This window comes from Mustela lutreola, chromosome 1 (assembly GCF_030435805.1).
Source record: "Mustela lutreola isolate mMusLut2 chromosome 1, mMusLut2.pri, whole genome shotgun sequence".
NCBI classification, from domain to species: Eukaryota; Metazoa; Chordata; class Mammalia; order Carnivora; family Mustelidae; genus Mustela; species Mustela lutreola.
Window position 1 is genome coordinate 125,187,256 of NC_081290.1, and position 19,140 is coordinate 125,206,395.

At 35.9% G+C, this 19,140-nt stretch overlaps 1 protein-coding gene across 2 annotated transcripts; it reads right to left on the reverse strand.

The window, feature by feature from the left end:
* Nucleotides 1–1,261: 1,261 nt before the first annotated feature.
* PLRG1 (pleiotropic regulator 1) lies at nt 1,262–18,709 on the reverse strand. Of its 2 annotated transcripts, XM_059173564.1 has the most exons (16): nt 18,579–18,692; nt 17,190–17,296; nt 16,832–16,903; nt 16,025–16,167; nt 15,137–15,190; nt 14,215–14,308; nt 13,926–14,013; nt 11,207–11,308; nt 9,694–9,786; nt 7,252–7,401; nt 7,067–7,168; nt 6,424–6,526; nt 5,412–5,520; nt 4,307–4,446; nt 3,620–3,813; nt 1,262–3,038 (listed from the first exon to the last, which is right to left on the reverse strand). In XM_059173564.1, the coding sequence occupies exons 4-16, from the start codon at nt 16,152–16,154 to the stop codon at nt 2,979–2,981; spliced, it is 1,419 nt and encodes a 472-aa protein (XP_059029547.1). In that variant the 5' UTR covers nt 16,155–16,167; nt 16,832–16,903; nt 17,190–17,296; nt 18,579–18,692; the 3' UTR covers nt 1,262–2,978. The 2 variants fall into 2 exon arrangements, with proteins under 2 accessions (XP_059029547.1, XP_059029538.1); XM_059173555.1 differs by lacking the exon at nt 16,832–16,903 and having other exon boundaries at nt 18,579–18,709.
* Nucleotides 18,710–19,140: the final 431 nt, after the last annotated feature.

A 19,140-nucleotide genomic window follows, 5' to 3' on the forward strand; every position in this document is an offset into this window, starting at 1 on the left:
TTTGCCTTTAGTAAGGATTTTCCCATCAATATTCACACACAAGATAAGATCATTTCATTTGTGCATCATTGGACCTGGATATTTTTTATATACTCACATTTTAACACACATAAAAGCTTTATCTAGATCCTATAAAATCTTACAGTGCATTGAAATTAGAATTCCACTTCGAAGTTGAATGCACTTAGTGATGTGGGTCGGTGGTAGGAGTTAATTCCTCTATGAACTATTTAATCTAGGATACTTAACCTATTTCGGTTTTCTGTATCTTCTGGAATCTCCCATATATTTTTCTTTAAAATTTACCACTTTATTTTGCTTTTTAAGTATGGCATGGAATTGGACACAATTATCTCTTCCCCTTTTGTTTTTGTTAGGGTATTTATGATTCTTATATTTGTTTCTTGATTGGTTTATCTAATTTCTACTTTTTGTACCCCCTATCCCCAAAAAATCACCATTCAGGCTTACTCTCTACCTTTTCTATTTCATTACTTCCTATCAACTTCATACTACTTAAATTTCTTCCATTTCTCTAAGAACAATGTTTAAACACATTTGACGATTTTTGGACTGGAGTCAGTTTAGAGAATGGGAAGTGAGGAACATAGGAAGTTAAGAAAATTCAGGGAGTTTGGCTATAAAAGGGAATAGAGTAAGTGCATACTTAGAATAGAATGCTAAGTCTAGTGATATTATACATTTGGAATTTGTTTTTAGGTGGGTAGAGTTCATCCTTTGCAACAGGAGGCAGAAGACACGAATTATACAAATGCCTGTGTGGTCACTGTTAATGGCCCACTTGAGGTATGTGGTCATATACAATGAGTCCAGTTAGCACAGCTGGTTTCCTCTGGTAACATTCTACAGCTTAGGTATACATAAGAGAGGCACAGTAAGAGACTTGGGCTTATCCTGAGTTGGGGTTCTATCAAGTGTGGTGGGGGGAGCACAAGCATGAAATTCTGCCTAAAATTCCACAGGGTTCATGAACAGATGGTAGATGCAATTTTTGCAAGAGAATCTGAGAACACCGTAATTCAAGATAGTATGAAGCAGGGAAATGGATTTCTTAAATGCTATTCAAAATCTGATACTAGTGCATAATAAACAACAGTTGAAGCTTTGCTAGGCAGGATAGTAAAAGCTATCTTTTTCACCTCCTTGTACTAGCGGTAAATTTCTTTTTGGCCTTTAGGGATGGGACTCTATTCAGCTCTATTTTTCTCCTGTTAGAAGGCATATGAGAATTTTTCAGGGATGCAAGTGTAGTGGATTTCTTTATTTAAGCTTACAAAATACATGCTTATAGAAAATTAAAACATTATAGAAATATATAAAGCCAATCATGAAAGTTCTCCCACAATTTTACTCCCTCACAAAGCCACTGTTAACAATGTGGTATTACTATCCCATTATTTTTTAAAGCATTAACAAGTTAATCTACAAAAAAATGTTTCCACAACTTTCACCTAAGAGTAAAGTTTGGACACCTTATTATAAGTCCAGAGACATTCGTCACTTTTAATGGATAGAAATAAATTGCATGAATGTACCATAATCTATTAAACCATCCCTTACTGATAGGACATCTGAGCTAGTTTTAATAATTAAAGAATAAAGGTGCAGTAAACTTGCTTGTGTACACTTGTCAGATTATTCATATTGGGCAGTTTCCTAATATCTTTAATGAAGAATTAGCCAAACGCTTTGAGCATTTTTAATATACTCTGAAAAACAACCCTCCTACAGATTATAAAATAATACTCCCACCTACAGCATGCAAGATGGGGTATGTATAATTTAGAAATGCTTGTTCAAAATTATGGTGCATTTTAAAATTTGAATAAAAATCTGTATCAGTTGTTCTTGTAACTGTGTTTTCTAACTATAGAAAGTGAAGGTGGACAGTTTCTTGACTGATGGGGAATTAGGATCCTAAGGGCAGGGTTTTGAAAACTCCTATTTACCATGAGGAATAGGTATTAGCAACTTAAATAACACTTTTCCAGAAAGTCTTCAAAAAGACTGCAGCCCTTGCTTGCCACAGCTTCCAATACCTCCACTGGTATCTCATTAATCTGTTCAGGTTTTGATACCTATATTGGTATCCTATTGCTTGTAGAATAAAATCCAAACTCCAAACGTGCTTTCTCTACCACCAACCAGCTGTACTCATTACTCAACAGCAGCAAACAATTCTTTGCTTCTAGAACACACCCCGTTTCACAGGTGTGGTTTCATTCACTGTATGCCTCATCCTAGGATACCAGTTTCCCTCTCTGCCCTCTCAAGACAGCTCAAATACCTGGACTCTATGAAGTCTTCCACAATGCTCTCTGGGAAAAAGTGATGGTCTTTTCCTGCACTACTCCAGCTTTTTGCCTCTATCTCTATTATAGCACTTCTGTAATAAGCTAACTAGGGTGATGGAGGACATATATCTTACTTGGCTATCTCCTGAACAGCATCCAGTGCAGAACTTTGTAGAACATGCGCTCAAAAAACTGTTTGTGGAATAAACATACATAAGTAAGACTTCTAATCCTTTAGTCCCCAATTATTAGTTGGATACTAATTCTTAAAGGACTAAAGCAAAAACAAAAATAAAGGCCCCCCTGCCAAAATGCAACTGCTCCCCTTGAAACAAGTCCTTATTATGGTAAGCAGTTTAAGTTTTTTTTAAAAAAGGTCTTTTAATAAAACTGACAATTCTACTTTTAGAACAGTCATGTTCAACAAAACTACATAGGCTTGATATCTGCATCTTACTTCCTAGGATCTCTATTTATTTTGGAAATAACAACATGGGGGGCAGTTTATTATAAAATATGAAACAGGAATCATTTAAGCATGTGAGTTTCTGCTTTATATTCCTAACCAGAACACAAAATGACTGGATATTCTCATCAACACCAAGCTTTTTTTTTTTTTTTAAGGGAAAAAAAAAAAGGAGCCACCATGAAGATAATGCCATATTAAAATCTCTTTCTCTTGATAATTTCTGGCTTCCAGCTGACTGGATGAGTTTCTTCTGTCTAGAAACAGAAAATTAAAGAAGTTAAAACAAAGTATTATTAATTTGCTATATATTAAGAACTCTCTTCCTAACAAAAATAAGGCATCTATTCTTATATTATTGTATTGGTTTACATATTATATTGATTGGCATTACATATTTAGTAGTTCTTTAACAATTTTAGGAATAGCTGACAAACTTTTGCATCATCTGAACCTAATAAAGAATGAATGAGTTCACTACAAATTCAGTTCATGATTTTTCAAGTCTAATAAAATTAGTATTTAGGTATTCTAGTAATACCAATGCTTATGATTTTAAAGTTAATTTGCAGAGCAATTTATTTGTTTGTGGTTATTCTTGATGTAAGATTTTCCCTAGTAATTGTAGTAAAGATAAACTAAAACAATCTATGGATTCACTGGCATCAACAAAACCAATACAGAAATCTATGAGCAGACATTATTCAAGATGACAAATACCTTAATACTATGAAGATCATTTTCCTTTCTGATAATTTCAATAACTTTAAAATGAGAAAGTACTTGCAAAATTGGTATGGCTGACTTACTTTACATCAAAATGTAATAGTAAACTTACCGCTGTATCATCTTCTTTATACACTTTAATGGTTTTATCAGCTTCAGCTGTTAGTAACCGACTTTCAGACTGATCAAAAGCACAAGCAAATATTCCTGATTCACTGTCCAAAGATCCAGGCTGCACAGCTGCATGAACTCTCTGGAAATTGTAGCCAGTTCTCCAGTCCCAAAGATGCATTGTGCCATTGTCAGCTTAAAGGAAAAAATCTAATTAAACGTGGTATCCTTTGTACAATTCAGCTTGGCAAGCATTTAAGCACCATCCATGAGTCAGGCACCATGACCATAAAGACTAAATAGAGTTATAAGACACAGGAAATCCAGCTTCTCTTGATATTGGTTTGTCTATGTTCATTTGTGACTAACCCAGAATTTATTATAGAGCTCAAAAAGCACCAGAAAATGCTATCTAGTTCTGGAATATGTAACCAAAATTTAGGTAATTCTCAGCGTGAATAGGTTAGATTTATCACGTGGGAACTCAAAGACGACTAAACTATGAAATATGATGCATGTATGACAAACAAGCATGAACACACATAGGAACATCCAAATACACATTAATCAGGCAAGTTCTGCTATAATATTTAGGTGGGATGGCTTAGAAATTTTATAAATGTTTACTCATTTACTAAAAGAAAAAATGACAGACTAAAACACATTTATTATTAAAATCTTACTTTACCTCCAGAAACAAGCACTCCATCAGAATTCACTGTCAATGTGTTAATAATAGCATTGTGACCGGAAAGATTTTGAATAAAACTTCCATCAGGGAATTTCCACTGTTTTATATTATCGGGAGAGCCAGATGCAAATGTATAACTGAAATAAGATGAAAAAGAATTCACAACTAAGTAAACCAAGTAAAATGGTGAATTCAGAAAGCTTTTTATGGTTATATTCTACGTGTGTAGTTATGGATCTATATAGTTGTATCAAAATATTATTGTCATACCAAGAGGTAAAATATGAAGACATTTGTTCCAAGTTAAATCAGATCTTCAAATTATTTTTAATGTATTTTAAGTTCTAGATTAATCTTTCTCCTTTCTCCAATGCTCTCCACTGAGCTAAAGCAACGAATGTACAAACCTCTAGATTCACATTAAGGGCAAGGGGTTATGAAACTATTCTGGACATAGCAAGAGGGGGCTCTATGAAGAAAGGAAATGAATGGAAGAAACAGATAGCAAGAGGAAGAGAGAGAAAAAGGAAGTGAACCAGAAGAAGAAAGGGAGCGAGGAAGACAGAGAGGGAGGAAGGGAATAATGGATAAGAGGGAGAGGACAGAAAAAAAAAATCAATGTGGCCAGAAAAGTGTCAGGGTGATATACAAGGAACAGACTGAGATCTTATGCTGCACCTGATTATATTGGACACCCTGATTATATTGTTCAGGGTTTCTACTTTTTTTCTATGTATACTAACTTCCTCCTTAAGAATTAAGCTATTCTATGTATATCTCAGTATCCAATAACATTTCTGTCAAACACTAAATCCATTTTCTATTTAATCTCTACTCTGACATGCAGTTTTAGCCATGATTTATTTATATGGTCTCATCTGACACTCTCATTTTTCACCTTGTGGAAAATTTTCCTCATTATATATAGGTCATGAAGCAAAATACTACACAAGAAAAATGAAAGAAATCCATGTTCGTAAGTGGCACAGGCCTGGAAATGACAATGGCTAAACAGCTACCAAAGTAGCACTAATGTTGGTATTTCTATACTTATTCTAAAAATGGAAGAAAAAAGATAAGCTAATTAAGAAAATGTACTTACTGTCTTGGATGTAAAACCACAGCCCTGACTGATTTTTTGTGATTTGTTAATGTGACTCTTGTTTTTCCAGCCACCAAATCCCATAATCGTATTGTTGTATCATGGCTTCCTATAATGAAAACACACATCCATAAAATATAGACCAAGAAAAATTATGCAAAAATTAAACATAACATATGAATCAGTTTTCCATAGACACATACATACTACATGAAAGTCATACCAACTCCTTGCTCATTACTTTACAGTTCCAAACTTATAGGTTGGTTTTAAATTTAATGCTTAAAAAAAATGCAGTAAGTGCTTAAAACACTATCAACTGAACAGCTAGAACAAACACCAGTAGTTCCCCTAATGATAGAGGAAGGAAAAAAAACAAATGATTTTTTTATTTTAAAGATTATATTTATTTATCAGAGAGAGAGAGGGAGAGCGAGCGAGCACAGGAAGACAGAATGGCAGGCAGAGGCAGAGGGAGAAGCAGGCTCCCTGCCAAGCAAGAAGCCCGATGAGGGACTCCATCCCAGGACACTGGGATCATGACCGAGCCGAAGGCAGCTGCTTAACCAACTGAGCCACCCAGGCATCCCTAAAACAAATGATTTTTAATTAACAAAATACATCAAGTGAAGAAATTATTTTCTACTCTTAGAGTAAAGGTCTTATTACTAACCTTACCATTGGCAAAACAAGACTCAAACCAGCTCTAAAGGTTATTGGTCTCTGGGTATTTTGTCTTTTAGTTTCAGTTTCCTAGACTAGTAATTCTGATACTATGAAACAATGTCTGAATGTATCTCACAGCACCATTTTCTAGTTAGACATTACATGACACTGTGTATGACATAGTCTATGATAGGTAAATATATCCTATGAAATGTAAAGAATATGAGATAAAAAACAATCAAATACAATGTACCTCTGTAACAAAGCAAGAATCAGTGAATATGAAAAGTGTAATGTATAATCATAATGCATTCTGATCAAACTGTAAACTTAGCATCAATTATACCAGTAATAATCTGTGGTTCTGCAGCTTGACACCTCACTGTAGCAACTGCATTGGTATGTCCAGATAATGTATGTACACTGGCTTTAGTTCTTACATCCCAAATCTGTAAAAACACAAGAGACATACCATCAGAGTGAACAGGTATTCATATCTTAGGCAGGTAACTGGACCAATTCAAGCCTGGGAATTTACCAAACAACCATGCCTGAATGGAATGAAAAATCATTTCAAAGAAAAGATAATGATATGTAAGCTGGATGGGAAATGTAGACTGGAGGCAGCTGACAGGAAAAAACAAAAAAACAAAAAACAACTAAAAGATCAGGGAACTGAAAGTGTTACAAATGGGCATAATGGGACTAGTGAAGGAAAGAGCTAATGGAAACTGTTGCAGTGATGGAATAGAATGTGTGAGTGTCCCACTTCAGAGGCAGGGCACTCCCAATAATAAACATGATGAAGCCACAGCACTGAAAATGAAGGTAGAAAAACATACATGCCAAGAAACTGAGGGACTGGGCTATTGCTGGTGGAGACAACTATCTTTAATACTCCAACAAATAATATACGACTCCCTGACCAAATATGCATATTGTAAGATGCAATATGTTTACAAAGAAACACAAAGCTCTATTTCATTTACCCGTGCAGTGGAATCCCGACTACAGGTCACCAGCACATCAATTGTTGGGTGCAAATCCAAACCATACACTGCACTCAGATGTCCATGATAGTGCCTTATAACCTAAAAATAAAGCAAGAGAATTAAAATATCTATAAAGAAAACCAGTGGTTCTTAATGTTTTAAATCCTTAATTCCAAACCTACCTTATTATATTCGAGATCCCAGCATTTGACTTGTTTGTCTTCTCCACAGGAGAAGAGGTAAGGGCTCCGTGTGCTTACTATCACACCACGCACTGTACTAATATGCCCAGTTAATGACAGTTTTAATTTGCCACTAGCCAAGTCCCAAATCTGCAATGAAAGAATATTTAATTTTTCTTAATTATTTCAAAGCAAATTTTTATGATTCTTAAGGTTTAAATTAAATCTTCAGAACCTAAAAGTATAAACATACAAAACTTCAAAAATATTCAAAATAATCTCCCACTAATCTCCTCTTTTCTTAAGCAGGGGAAAACAGAATTAAAAAACACTTTCAAGCTGGGAAATTATTTGCAGTAAGTGACAAAATCTTAACATATAAAAGGGTATCACAGATGATGAAAGTATGAATACCATATTAACAAGCAAGGATGGCAACAACTTAGAAAAAAAAGACAACAAAACCCTATAGAAACAACCTAAATGTCCATCAATGGATGGATTTTTAAAATGTGTGTGTGCGCACATGTGCACGCGCTCACACACACACGCACACAATGGACGATCATTCAGGCATGAAAAAGAATGAAATCTTGCCATTTACAATATGGATGAACCTCAAGTGTGTTATGCTATGTGAAGTAAGTCAGACCAAGAAAGACAAATATTATGTGATTTCACTGATATGTGAACTCTAAAAACAAACAAACAAAAAAAACCAAGCTCACAGATACAGAGAACAGATTAGTGGTTGCCAGTGATGAGGGTGGGGAGTGGGTGAAATGGGTCAAGAGTCAAATGTACAAACTTCCAGTTATAAAATAGGTAAGTCATGGGGATATAATGTTCAGCCTGGCAATTATAGTTAATAATACTGCACTGCATATTTAAAAGTTGCTAAGAGAGTAGATGTTAAAAGTTCTCACTATAAGGAAAAAAAGTTCTGTAACTATGTATGGTGACAGATGTTAACTAGATTTGTTGTGGTGATTTCACAATATACACAAATACAGTATCATTATGTTGAACACCCAAAACTAACATAATATTGTACATCAATTACACTTCAATAAAAAAATATATACATGCTGAACAGCTTTATTGGGTATCAAAAGTTCAACCCCACTAGAAATTTTTTATGGACAGTTTTTAAAAGATTAGATAACCACTTCTGCTTAACATGTTAGTAGATATTTTTAAAGACACACAGTGTGTTGAAAAGGATCCTCTCATACACTGCAAGTAACAAATCACCCATTTTGGAAAGTAATTTGTACTTTGGGTATCAACTTCAAAAGTGTTTGACCCAGGAGCGCCTGGGTGGCTCAGTGGTTTAAGCTGCTGCCTTCAGCTCAGGTCATGATCTCAGGGTCCTGGGATCGAGCCCCACATCAGGCTCTCTGCTCAGCAGGGAGCCTGCTTCCCCCTCTCTCTCTGCCTGCCTTCTGCCTACTTGTGATCTCTCTCTATCAAATAAATAAATAAAAATCTTAAAAAAAAAATGTTTGACCCATTAATTCCATTTCTGGGAATCTATCATAACAAAATAACTTAAAATACAGCAAATAACTTTACGCACAAAAATTACAGCAGTACTTGTGATAGTGAAAATCAAGACACTAAAAACTTTGATGTCTAAAAATAGGAAGAGTATAGATTATTTAAATGATACATCACAAAACCATTTAAAAAATGTTCATTTTTATACAAAAATATGCATCTGATATATTAAGTAGAAAAAAAGCAGAGTACAAAATTACATATTGTCATTTTTTAAATTTATGTATATTTTTTAATATTTGAGAGACAGCGTGTGCATATAGGGGAAGGGTGGGTGGAGCAAAGGGAAGAGAGAGTGCCTCAAGCAGATTCCATGTTGAGTGCAGAGCCTGACGCAGGGCCCGATCTCACAACCCTGAGATCAGGACCTACGCTGAAACCAAGAGTCAATCGCTTAACTGACTGAGCAACCCAGACGCCCCCATCATGATTTTTTAAAGATACATATTTATACACATAAAAAAAAGCTCAGAAGGAAATGTAATGACACACAGACACAGAAATAAATACTTAAAAAGAAATTTGTTCAGATTATCTGACAATGTTGGATTATGTATAGGTCTGTGTTCTTTAATACTTTTCTGTATTTTCTACACTTTTTATATATAAGCATGCTTGAATTCTATAACCAGAGTTAAAAAAATGTTAAATATCAAGGTATTAGTGGTAGATAGAGAGTATGTACTGTTTGGAAAAAAACCTGTTATTTAAATACCACTTTCCAAACATACTTGAAACACTGAACTGATAAAGATAATAAATTTTATTCCATACTCAGGTCTAAGAAATCAGAGGAACTCCAAAAGCAAGTCCAGTAATAATAAAAGATTAAATTTATGTAGCAAATACAAAGTCATAAGTTCTTTTTCTTCCTCCTATTACCTTTATAGTTCTGTCAGCAGATCCAGTTACGAACCACTGATTTCCAGGTTCTACAGCAATACAGCGAACCCAGCCAAGATGCCCACTAATTACCTGTATAAAACAAAACGTAGAATGGGCAGACTCATTAGAGGTTAAGTTAAAGTTTATTCAATATCAACTCATGACACACAAGTCAAGTTTGAACAGCCCCTCCCTGTATCTTCAAATACATTATACAATTATTTAACAAATAGATTTTAGAATTATAAATACTAAATTACCTTCAATTAGTAAACAGATACAAACTATGACATAGCTATACAATGGAATACCACTCAGCAATAAAGAGGAATATATTAATACATGCCACAATTTGGCGGACTCTCAAAGGCATTAAGCTGAAAGAAAGAAGGAAGGAAGTCTCAAAAGGTACATACTGTGTAATTCCATTATATAACAAAATTGAAAAAACACCACTATAGTATGGATAACAGATGAACAGCTGCCAGGGGTACGGAATGGTATGACTATAAAATAATAGCACAGGGGGGGTCCCTGGGTGGCTCAGTGGGTTAAGCCTCTGCCTTCACTCAGGTCATGATCTCAGGGTCCTGGGATCAAGCCCCACGTCGGGCTCTCTGCTCAGCAGGGAGCCTGCTTCCCCCTTCTCTCTAAGCCTGTCTCTCTGCCTATCTATGATCTCTGTCAAATAAATAAATAAATAAAATATTTAAAAAAAAATAATAGCGCAGGACGGTTTTTTTTGTGTTGGAACTTTATACACTGACTGTGGCAGTGATTACCCAAATTTATACGTCTCTTAAAATTTACTTGGTATGTACACCAAAAGAAAGTCCATTTAGTATATAACTAGAGAACTAAAATTCAGCATATATATTTTGTGTAGCTATGGTTTTCCTACTATATATGTTTCATTTCAGATCTAGTACACTTTGAATTATTATTATTTTTTTTAAAGATTTTAGTTATTTGCCAGAGAGAGAGAGCCCAAGCAGGGGGAACAGCAGGCAGAGGGAGAGGAAAAAGCAGGTTCCCAGTTGAGTAGGGAAACCAATGAGGGGCTCAATCCCAGGAACACGGGACCCTGACCTGCGCCAAAGGCAGAGCTTAACAACTGAGCCACCCAGGTGACCCTTGAATCATTTAAATTTACTACAACTGAAAAGATAATCAATAGAATAATCAAAGAAATATCATCATATGTTGTTCTTCCTCCTGGCCTTCACATTAAACACTTCAAATGCTTACAAAATTTATTTAATCTGTTCTCCATGTTTTAATGGTTTTGTCAACCTTTTATACTCTATTTTACAGGAAATATGTACATGGCTTTTACTTAAAGAAGTCTCCTTCTTTTAAGATTGTGCCTAAAATCCTTCCCACATCCCATCTCAGATCACTTTATCAGTTCTCATATTCACTCCTTTTCTTCCATATTCTATTCCTGAGCTCTTAGTAAATGGAAAGCAGTAATCATTCCTACAGTGGAGTAATATACATATTCACTCACCCTGTAGAGTTTCCATGGTGGGTGCCACTGGGGTTTCGGCATTGTGGGGGCTTTTTTAGCCATCAGTGCAGAGTTCTTGGCATTGCCAGCCTCCATAACAGCCTAGATACAGAACAGATTACACTATTGTTAAAAAGACATCGTACCTAATATTTCACATTCATTCAAAGAAGAAAAATTCAGAAAGGGGATTTATGAGGTTTTTTTTCTCTTAATTGAAGAGGAAAAGACAAAATATGGCATAAATAGAAAATGTTGGCATAAGTGAGACTTCGATTCAGAACTATATTTTCCATGTTAATTTTAAGAATCAATTAAAAAATCTCAGAGGCAGAACATTAGACTTAAGAGCACGTATCACTGTGTGTGGGTTCATAAACTCTGCTCTGCTAATTACTAGCTGACTGGCTTTAAGTAAAAATTATATAGCCTCTGTACCTGCTTTGTAACATGGAAATAACAGTGCCTACCTCAAACAGTTACTGTGAAAATAGTGTTAACTACTCTAAATGCTCTCTGTAAGCTTCTATTATTATTTGAATAATTGTAAGTGGTTTAATGTCACTGCCTTTCATTGTTGTATTTTCACATTATGGACTTTATAGGAAAAGGAGAAACTGTTTATTAAAAAAAACATTTAGGTAGTATTTTTTTTTTAATTTAAATTCAATTAATTAACATACAGTGTATTACTAGCTGCAGAGGTAGAGTTCAGTGATTTATCAATTGTATATAACACCCAGTGCTGATTACATCACGTGTCCCCCTTAATGCCCATCACTCAACCCCATTCCCCCTCTCCTCCAACAACTCTCAGTTTGTTTCCTGTGGTTAAGAGTCTCCTATGTTTGCCTCTCTGATTTCATCTTGTTTTATTTTTCCCTCTCTTCCTCAATGTTCTTCTGTTTCTTAAATTCCATGAATAAAATTAGGTAACTTTCTCCAAGTTATTTCTCTTAATATAATACTCTCTAGCTCCATCCACGTCCTTGTAAATGGCAAGAGTTCTTTTGTTTTTTGATGGCTGAGTAATATTCCACTGTATATATACCACTCTTCATCCATTCATCTGTTGATGGGACATCTGGGCTCTTCCAGAGTTTGGCTACTATGGACATTGCTGCTATAAACACTGGGGTGCAGGTGCCCCTTTGGTCACTACATTGTATCTTAGGGGCAAATACCTGGTATTGCAAATGCTGGGTCATAGGTAGCTCTATTTTCAACCTTTCGAGAAACCTCCATACTGTTTTCCCGAGTGGCTGCACCAGCCTACATTCCCACCAACAGTGTAAGAGGGTTCCTCTTTTTCCACATGCTTTCCAACATTTGTTGTTTCCTGAGTGGTTTATCTTAGCCATTCTGACTGGCATGAAATGGTATCTCACTGTGGTTTTGATTTGTATTTCCCTGCTGCCGAGTGATATTAAGCATTTTTTCATGTGTCTATTGGCCATTTGTATGTCTTCTTTGAAGAAATGTCCATTGATGTCTTCTGACCATTTTTTTGACTGGATTGTTCTTTGGGTGTTGAGTTTGATATGTTCTTTATAGATCTTGGATCCTAACCCTTTATCTGATAAAACTTTTGCAAATATCTTCTCCCATTTTGTAGATTGTCTTTTGGTTTTGTCAACTATTTCCTTTGCTGTCCAAAGCTTTTTACTGGGGCACCTGGGTGGCTCAGAGGGTTAAAGCCTCTGCCTTCGGCTCAGGTCATGATCCCAGGGTCCTGGGACTGAGCCCCATATCGGGCTCTCTGCACAGCAGGGAGCCTGCTTCCTCCTCTCTCTCTACCTGCCTGTCTACTTGTGATCTCTGTCTGTCAAATAAACAAATAAAATCTTAAAAAAAAAAAAATTGTTTTTTTTTATCTTAATGAAGTCCCAATAGCTCATTTTTGCCTTTGTTTCCCTTGTCTTTGGAGAAGTTTAATATTTTAAAAGGTATTCTAGCTGATGTACCATCTACTACTAACATCCAACCATCCACCCAAAAAATACTTAAGTCCGTAAGTTCCTACCATCAAGAAGCTTATATTACCTCCTCCTTAGGAGACAGAAAGCCTGGGCAGAGATCTATGAATGGAGGCAAAAGAAGAAATGTGGTGGAAAGACCACAAATTCATTCATTTAGCCTGCAGTTACTCAAGTGACAGCTGATAAAATAAACTAGATATTTTCACAGTTATTCTTTTTATAATTACTTTCACCAGTAACATTAGCTGCCATTTAACTTAAAAATAAATAAACTTCCATATTTCTAAATATTCATTTATAAGATACTACCTGCACAGCCTGTGAATATTACATTACTAACAGCACTCAACTCAACTTATGTAAACCAACTTAAGAGTTTTAAAAAAAGAGACTTTCCTATCTAACACATACTAATACACGTTTCAGAATAGTATTCCTTATATTTTTAATAGTGGACAACAAAGAGTAACATACACTATATCAACGTTAAGTATTAGATACAATGTGCAACAGACACAGAATTTGAGTTTTTAAATTCTAAACGATATGCAAAATCACTAGCAACTTAAATTTTAGGGCTATGAAATATTAATTGGCTCAGTCAGCTGTTATCTAATGAGTAGCAAGGAATTTTTTCATTTACTTAATATTTAACCTAAGACTCTTGGGATAAAAGGAAATAAGGCAACAAGTTCCAGAAGTTGGAAATCTGGAGCGTGATTTGACACAGAAAAACTTACTGGAGTCATCCCTGCAGGCTGTGAACGGTCAGAAGCCCCTGGATGTCGGTATTCACCTCCAGCAGGTGCATTACGATTCGCATCAACTCTGAGGCAAAAGAAATGTCATATTCTAAGTAACGGTCTTCAGTCATGTGTTGTGCAGAACCAACTCTTCAAATTTTGTAAGCATTGATAAAGGAACATGTCATATAACACATAATTATAAAGAAATCTTAAAATGAGAAAAAATGTACACACAGAATTATGCTTTCAAAATCTGTATAATTGTAAGCGTAATACTTCATACCTGGTCTGGGAAGATGGTAATGCCACAGCTAAGGACTGTGCGGCTGATTCACTTGGCATTCTCTGGATCTTAGTATCTGCTGTCAAAGCAACTCCTATTTAAAAAAAAAAAATCAATTCCTTTTAGTAGCTATCTTTGATTTCACTTACAGGGGTTTAAAATAAAATACTGGAAGAAAACATGTGATTATCTCCAAGTGATGATTATTACAAAAATTTCTCTGATGTTTTATCTTTTCTTTTTTTTTTTATAATAAATTTAAAATCAGATAACTCAAATTGGATTTAACCACAAGCAACCTGGTATTAACATATCCAAGATAGTAAAGTTAAATTTCTATTGTCTTGAGACATTACCTTAAGATATAAAAATTAAGCAGTTCCCAAATACTAACAGAATGTTTTCAAGAATAAATGTAAATTACTAAACAAGAAGCAACAATTTGCCTGTACTTTCAATGTGGTAATTCCATCTTCTAAAATTACTAGAACCTAGAACTGGAAACTTTTTGTCCTCCACACCATTATACTAGCCACTCCATTTATGTGCCAGCTATCTACACACACAAATACCTAGTGGACATTTTATCACACCTGCTTCTACACTAACACTTCTATCACTCTTTTAAGTTTAGTGATAATAACATGTCTGTTTAACTCTCCATATAAGCATCTTTTAGCCTGGAGCAGTCTTACTGTCTTTGAATTCCTAGCATAGCACCTGAAAAAAAACCTAGATTTTTAAGAATGTTTGCTGAATGAAATATATGAAACTGAATATTAGTTAACTATCATCTAAAAGCCCATGCCTGGATGCCTGGCTACTGAGCTTATCTTGTATTTTATAGGCAATTAGAATCACATTACTGGTTCATTCATGGAAATGTCTGTAAGATATTTCCAGTATGTAACAGCTCACTTACCAGGTCCTGGTGGATATGGATGTGTACCTGTCACCAAATATTCGACTTCTTGTCCTTAAAAAAGGAAGAGGAATCATCATCATCATCAGTGGCAAATTTATCATATATACAAGCATCATCTCTTTTAATGCATATTAAATTAACAACTAAAATGCTCAAATTTCCCCAACTAAACCCAAAGTTCAGAACCAAGATATACTGATTTTTGTTTTGACTTCTGAGGAACATGTACATAGGAAATTTCCTTGACTATTTGCTAATATGATGTTAAAAAAGCTGTATAATTATAGTGGCTTGTAGAGAGATCATCCCATCAAGTAACAACCAACTCTGGTTTTTCTTCTAAGCAAATGACTTCTCTGGAACCTTAGATTATCTTTATTCACTGCAATTTCAGTGCTTAATATCACCTTTATGAATGATAGCCAAAATAGACAGATGGTCTTCCTACAGGTTAGAAGTTTTTCCTTTAGTCTCCACTGCGACCTTCTCTATATCCTAAGAATCTCTGTCATTATTATTCTACCACTTTTTTATTTCCTATAAGAAAAAAATTTTTTTTTGTTTAAAAAAAAAAAAATCAATTCCTTTTAGTAGCTATCTTTGATTTCACTTACAGGGGTTTAAAATAAAATACTGGAAGAAAACATGTGATTATCTCCAAGTGATGATTATTACAAAAATTGTAATAATTGTAAAATAATAATTGTAATAATTGTAAAATCTCACTCACTACTCCAATGAGGAAATCAAGACTTCCATTATAATACCAATACAGTTGTTCAATAGGATACGGCTCTAATCTGTCCTTTTGGGACAGGCAGTAAAACATTTCATTTTTCCATTTTTAAAATAAAAGTCCTGATATTTTTGATAATGCATACTCACCTTGATTGGCAGGATACTGTTTATGACCATATGAATCCGATGCATTCTGAGGACCTTTCTCTTTAAAATTTTCTTTTGAAGTAGGCATATGCAACACAGGACCATACTCATTACGCAGCTTGATTGCCATTTTCCGTTTGTGACTATTTAAAAATTATGAACATAAGAATGTATCTCTGAGTTCTTTAAATATATTATCCTATGGAAATATACTCAGCCAAGAAACACAAGTACTTAAACAGCTAGGTTTGCCTAATCATGTAGAAAAAAATTCTATGAAGTTTTTAAAGTTAAACAATATTTTAAAAAGCTTGAAGTGCATTTCCACACTTTTGTTCACAATCCACCACATAGCATCCATTAAGTCTAAGTAACATTTTAGTTTGTTAACCAATAAATATAAAACCTTTCATGATAAATTATCAAGGGTCTGACTTAAAAATATATAGAAACTAATGTATCCTTGTAAAAACCTCAAAGTCAAAATACTTTCCTTCAAATGTATAAATATAAAACTATAGTAAAATCTTCTATCATAATCTTTACTGGATGTATCTAAAAAGATTAATTAGAACTAATCAACGTACTTAATTAGTCCAATATTTTTTAAAAGAAATGCACTTACTATGTTAATTTTAAGAGTAGCTCACTTTATAAATTAAATATAAATGCTTGTCTTAGGAATTAAATATAGTTTAAAAGGGTAAAGGACAAAGGAGGAACACTGCACATAATGCAATCCCAGACTGGAGCTGGAGATGTAGAACCAAAAATATGCCACCACTCAAAAATCTTCATCATACTAACGAGAAAAGATGGGAGTAGAGGTACTGGCCAGGTACAATTTCAGCTCAGCAAGGCTCTGAGAGCAGCGGGAAGCTGAAAGCACATACAAAGTGATTGATTATAAAATATAACACCTAAAAGGGACTGTCCTAATTACTGGGTATTTATAAATGCAATTAATTAATGGGTTTTTTACTGTGAAAGACAAGGCCAAAAAAAAGTTAAATCAGCTTAAATCATGCCCAAACACCATTCATTATTGAATAGATATCCTATGTTAGTACCACTCACTAATCTTTAAAAGTTCCCCTCTCTCTGCTCTCTTCCCCCAACATCAGAAGTTTAAATATTCTAGCAACTGAAAAGGAACAATACCTACCTCTCTTCATCCAAAGGCACAGGTTTTCCATTATCAGCTACAAACATGTCATGCGTTCTCTTCAATGACCTGAACACAAGTGTGTGCACAGAATGTTTCTGTACCTCCTAGAAAGAAAGAACAGAATCACATACCTAGCTACAAATTACACGTATCATAACCCAAATTAAAGTCAAATTAGTTATACACATTACATGTTTAAATATGTAAAAAGCTCTGTACCACTCACCACAGCTATTTGTAGCAAGCTATAGGAGTCAAGTTCAGAGAAGTAGAGGAAACTCCACATTGGCCAGAGCCCCCGGTATACCAGTAAGGGATGCCTGAGCTTAGTCATTTATTCAGTAAATATTCACTGAGCTCCCACTACGTGTCTGGCAGGTACTGGACTAGAAGCTAGCAAAAGAATGATGAAAAGGCAGCCATGGTCCCAGTGCTCAAGAGAAAACAAAAATAGGCAATACATTTTAGTAAGTGCTACGAAGGAAACAAGCAAGGGGCTGGGGCAGAGAAAGAATTTAGGATAGTTAAGAAAGATCTCTCTGAGGTATTAGTTAAGAAGAGAGGTAGCCTTGTGCACAGGAGGGGAAGAACAATCCAGGCAGAGAGAAAATGCCAGGTACACAGAACAATGAAGCAGGAGCTCCAAGAGAACTGTGTATGCTCCGTAGGAAGGTGGACTGTGATGCTGAAATGAGGTTCCAAAGGTAGACAAAGTCCACATCAGATTAAGAATTTTTTTTAAAATCTCTGCAATAGTCTACACTTTTGCTCTAATAACATCGGGTCAAAAAAGGCTTTTAAGCCGAAGAAACTGCGGAGGGGGGAGAGTGTAACTAAAATGGAAGCGAGAACACCAGAAGGAAGCTAATGCACTGGTCCAGACAAAAGATGATGCTCGTCTGAATTAAGGGGAAGACAGTGGATATGGACAAGAATCAAGAAATATTCCTGAGATACAATGGACAAGGCTGGCTAACAGAACAGCTGATGCAAAACTTCACAATGGCAGGTTGTCCTGGGGAAGAGCTGAAGGAAGGCACAAAGTTAACACCAGAGAGGGCTGCCAGTCTTTTAGGACACACAACCATGGGCGCTATTCTGCAGACGGTGAATTCAACGCATCCAGAAGCACTGCGAGTTCCAGGGTAAATAAGAACTGAGAAATTCTCTCAGGCGTCTCGCCCGGGAGTAACTTCCAGCTAGCGCTCCCATCCGGCCTCTCTCTAGCCCAGAAAAGCTTAAGAGACTACCCGGCCTCGGCCAGAGAGCCTCCCTTCGCAGGCTCTCCTCTCCCCAAACGCCAAACACCCTCGTTCTCCCGCGTCAGCCGCCAAAGAAACACATTCCAGATGTGAACGACCTCTCAGGGCCCAAGTGTCACTTTACCTCGACCATGATGCTGCCGTACAACGCGCCGCTCCAAAAGACAAGAAACGCTAGTTCGCAACACAGAAACCGCTGCCACAACTGTGCAGTCCCTTCCGGAATCGACCGCCCTGGCGCCGGATGTGACGCAATCCGCGCATGCGTACTGGTCGCCCGACGGCCTTCTGGGACCCAGGAGCGGGCCTTTTCCTTCGGGGGCGTGGCCTTGGCCCCGAGGTCGGAGGCTCTTAGTACCTCGTAACGTAAGGGTCTCACTCGCATCTCCGTAGAAGTCTTGAAATGGCATTTTCTGCCTTATTGTAAGACTTCAGTAGTTTGATTTAGCGATATGGTTGTTTGCGCTGTATTTCCAGAAGTTTAATTTTTTTCTTTTTTTTTCCAGCGAACCTAAGGAATCAGTTCTAGGAAGGGTCTGGAGCGAGCGAATCCCGGTCCTCCCTAAAACTTAAATGGTCCTGTCCTTTTGGGGCTCATCTCTGTGATTTACGCCGCCTGCTTCCACTACTTGGCCAAACTTGTCTGGAAGCATTTTGACGCCTTTGTAGCCTTAGCTCCTAAAAGC

Coding starts and splice junctions, on each gene's coding strand:
- PLRG1 (XM_059173555.1), bottom strand. Junction 7,169..7,251: donor GGGATCTCGAATATAATAAG/GTAGGTTTGGAA, acceptor CTTTATTTTTAG/GTTATAAGGCACTATCATGG. Junction 3,039..3,619: donor ATAAAGAAGATGATACAGCG/GTAAGTTTACTA, acceptor TTCTGTTTCTAG/ACAGAAGAAACTCATCCAGT.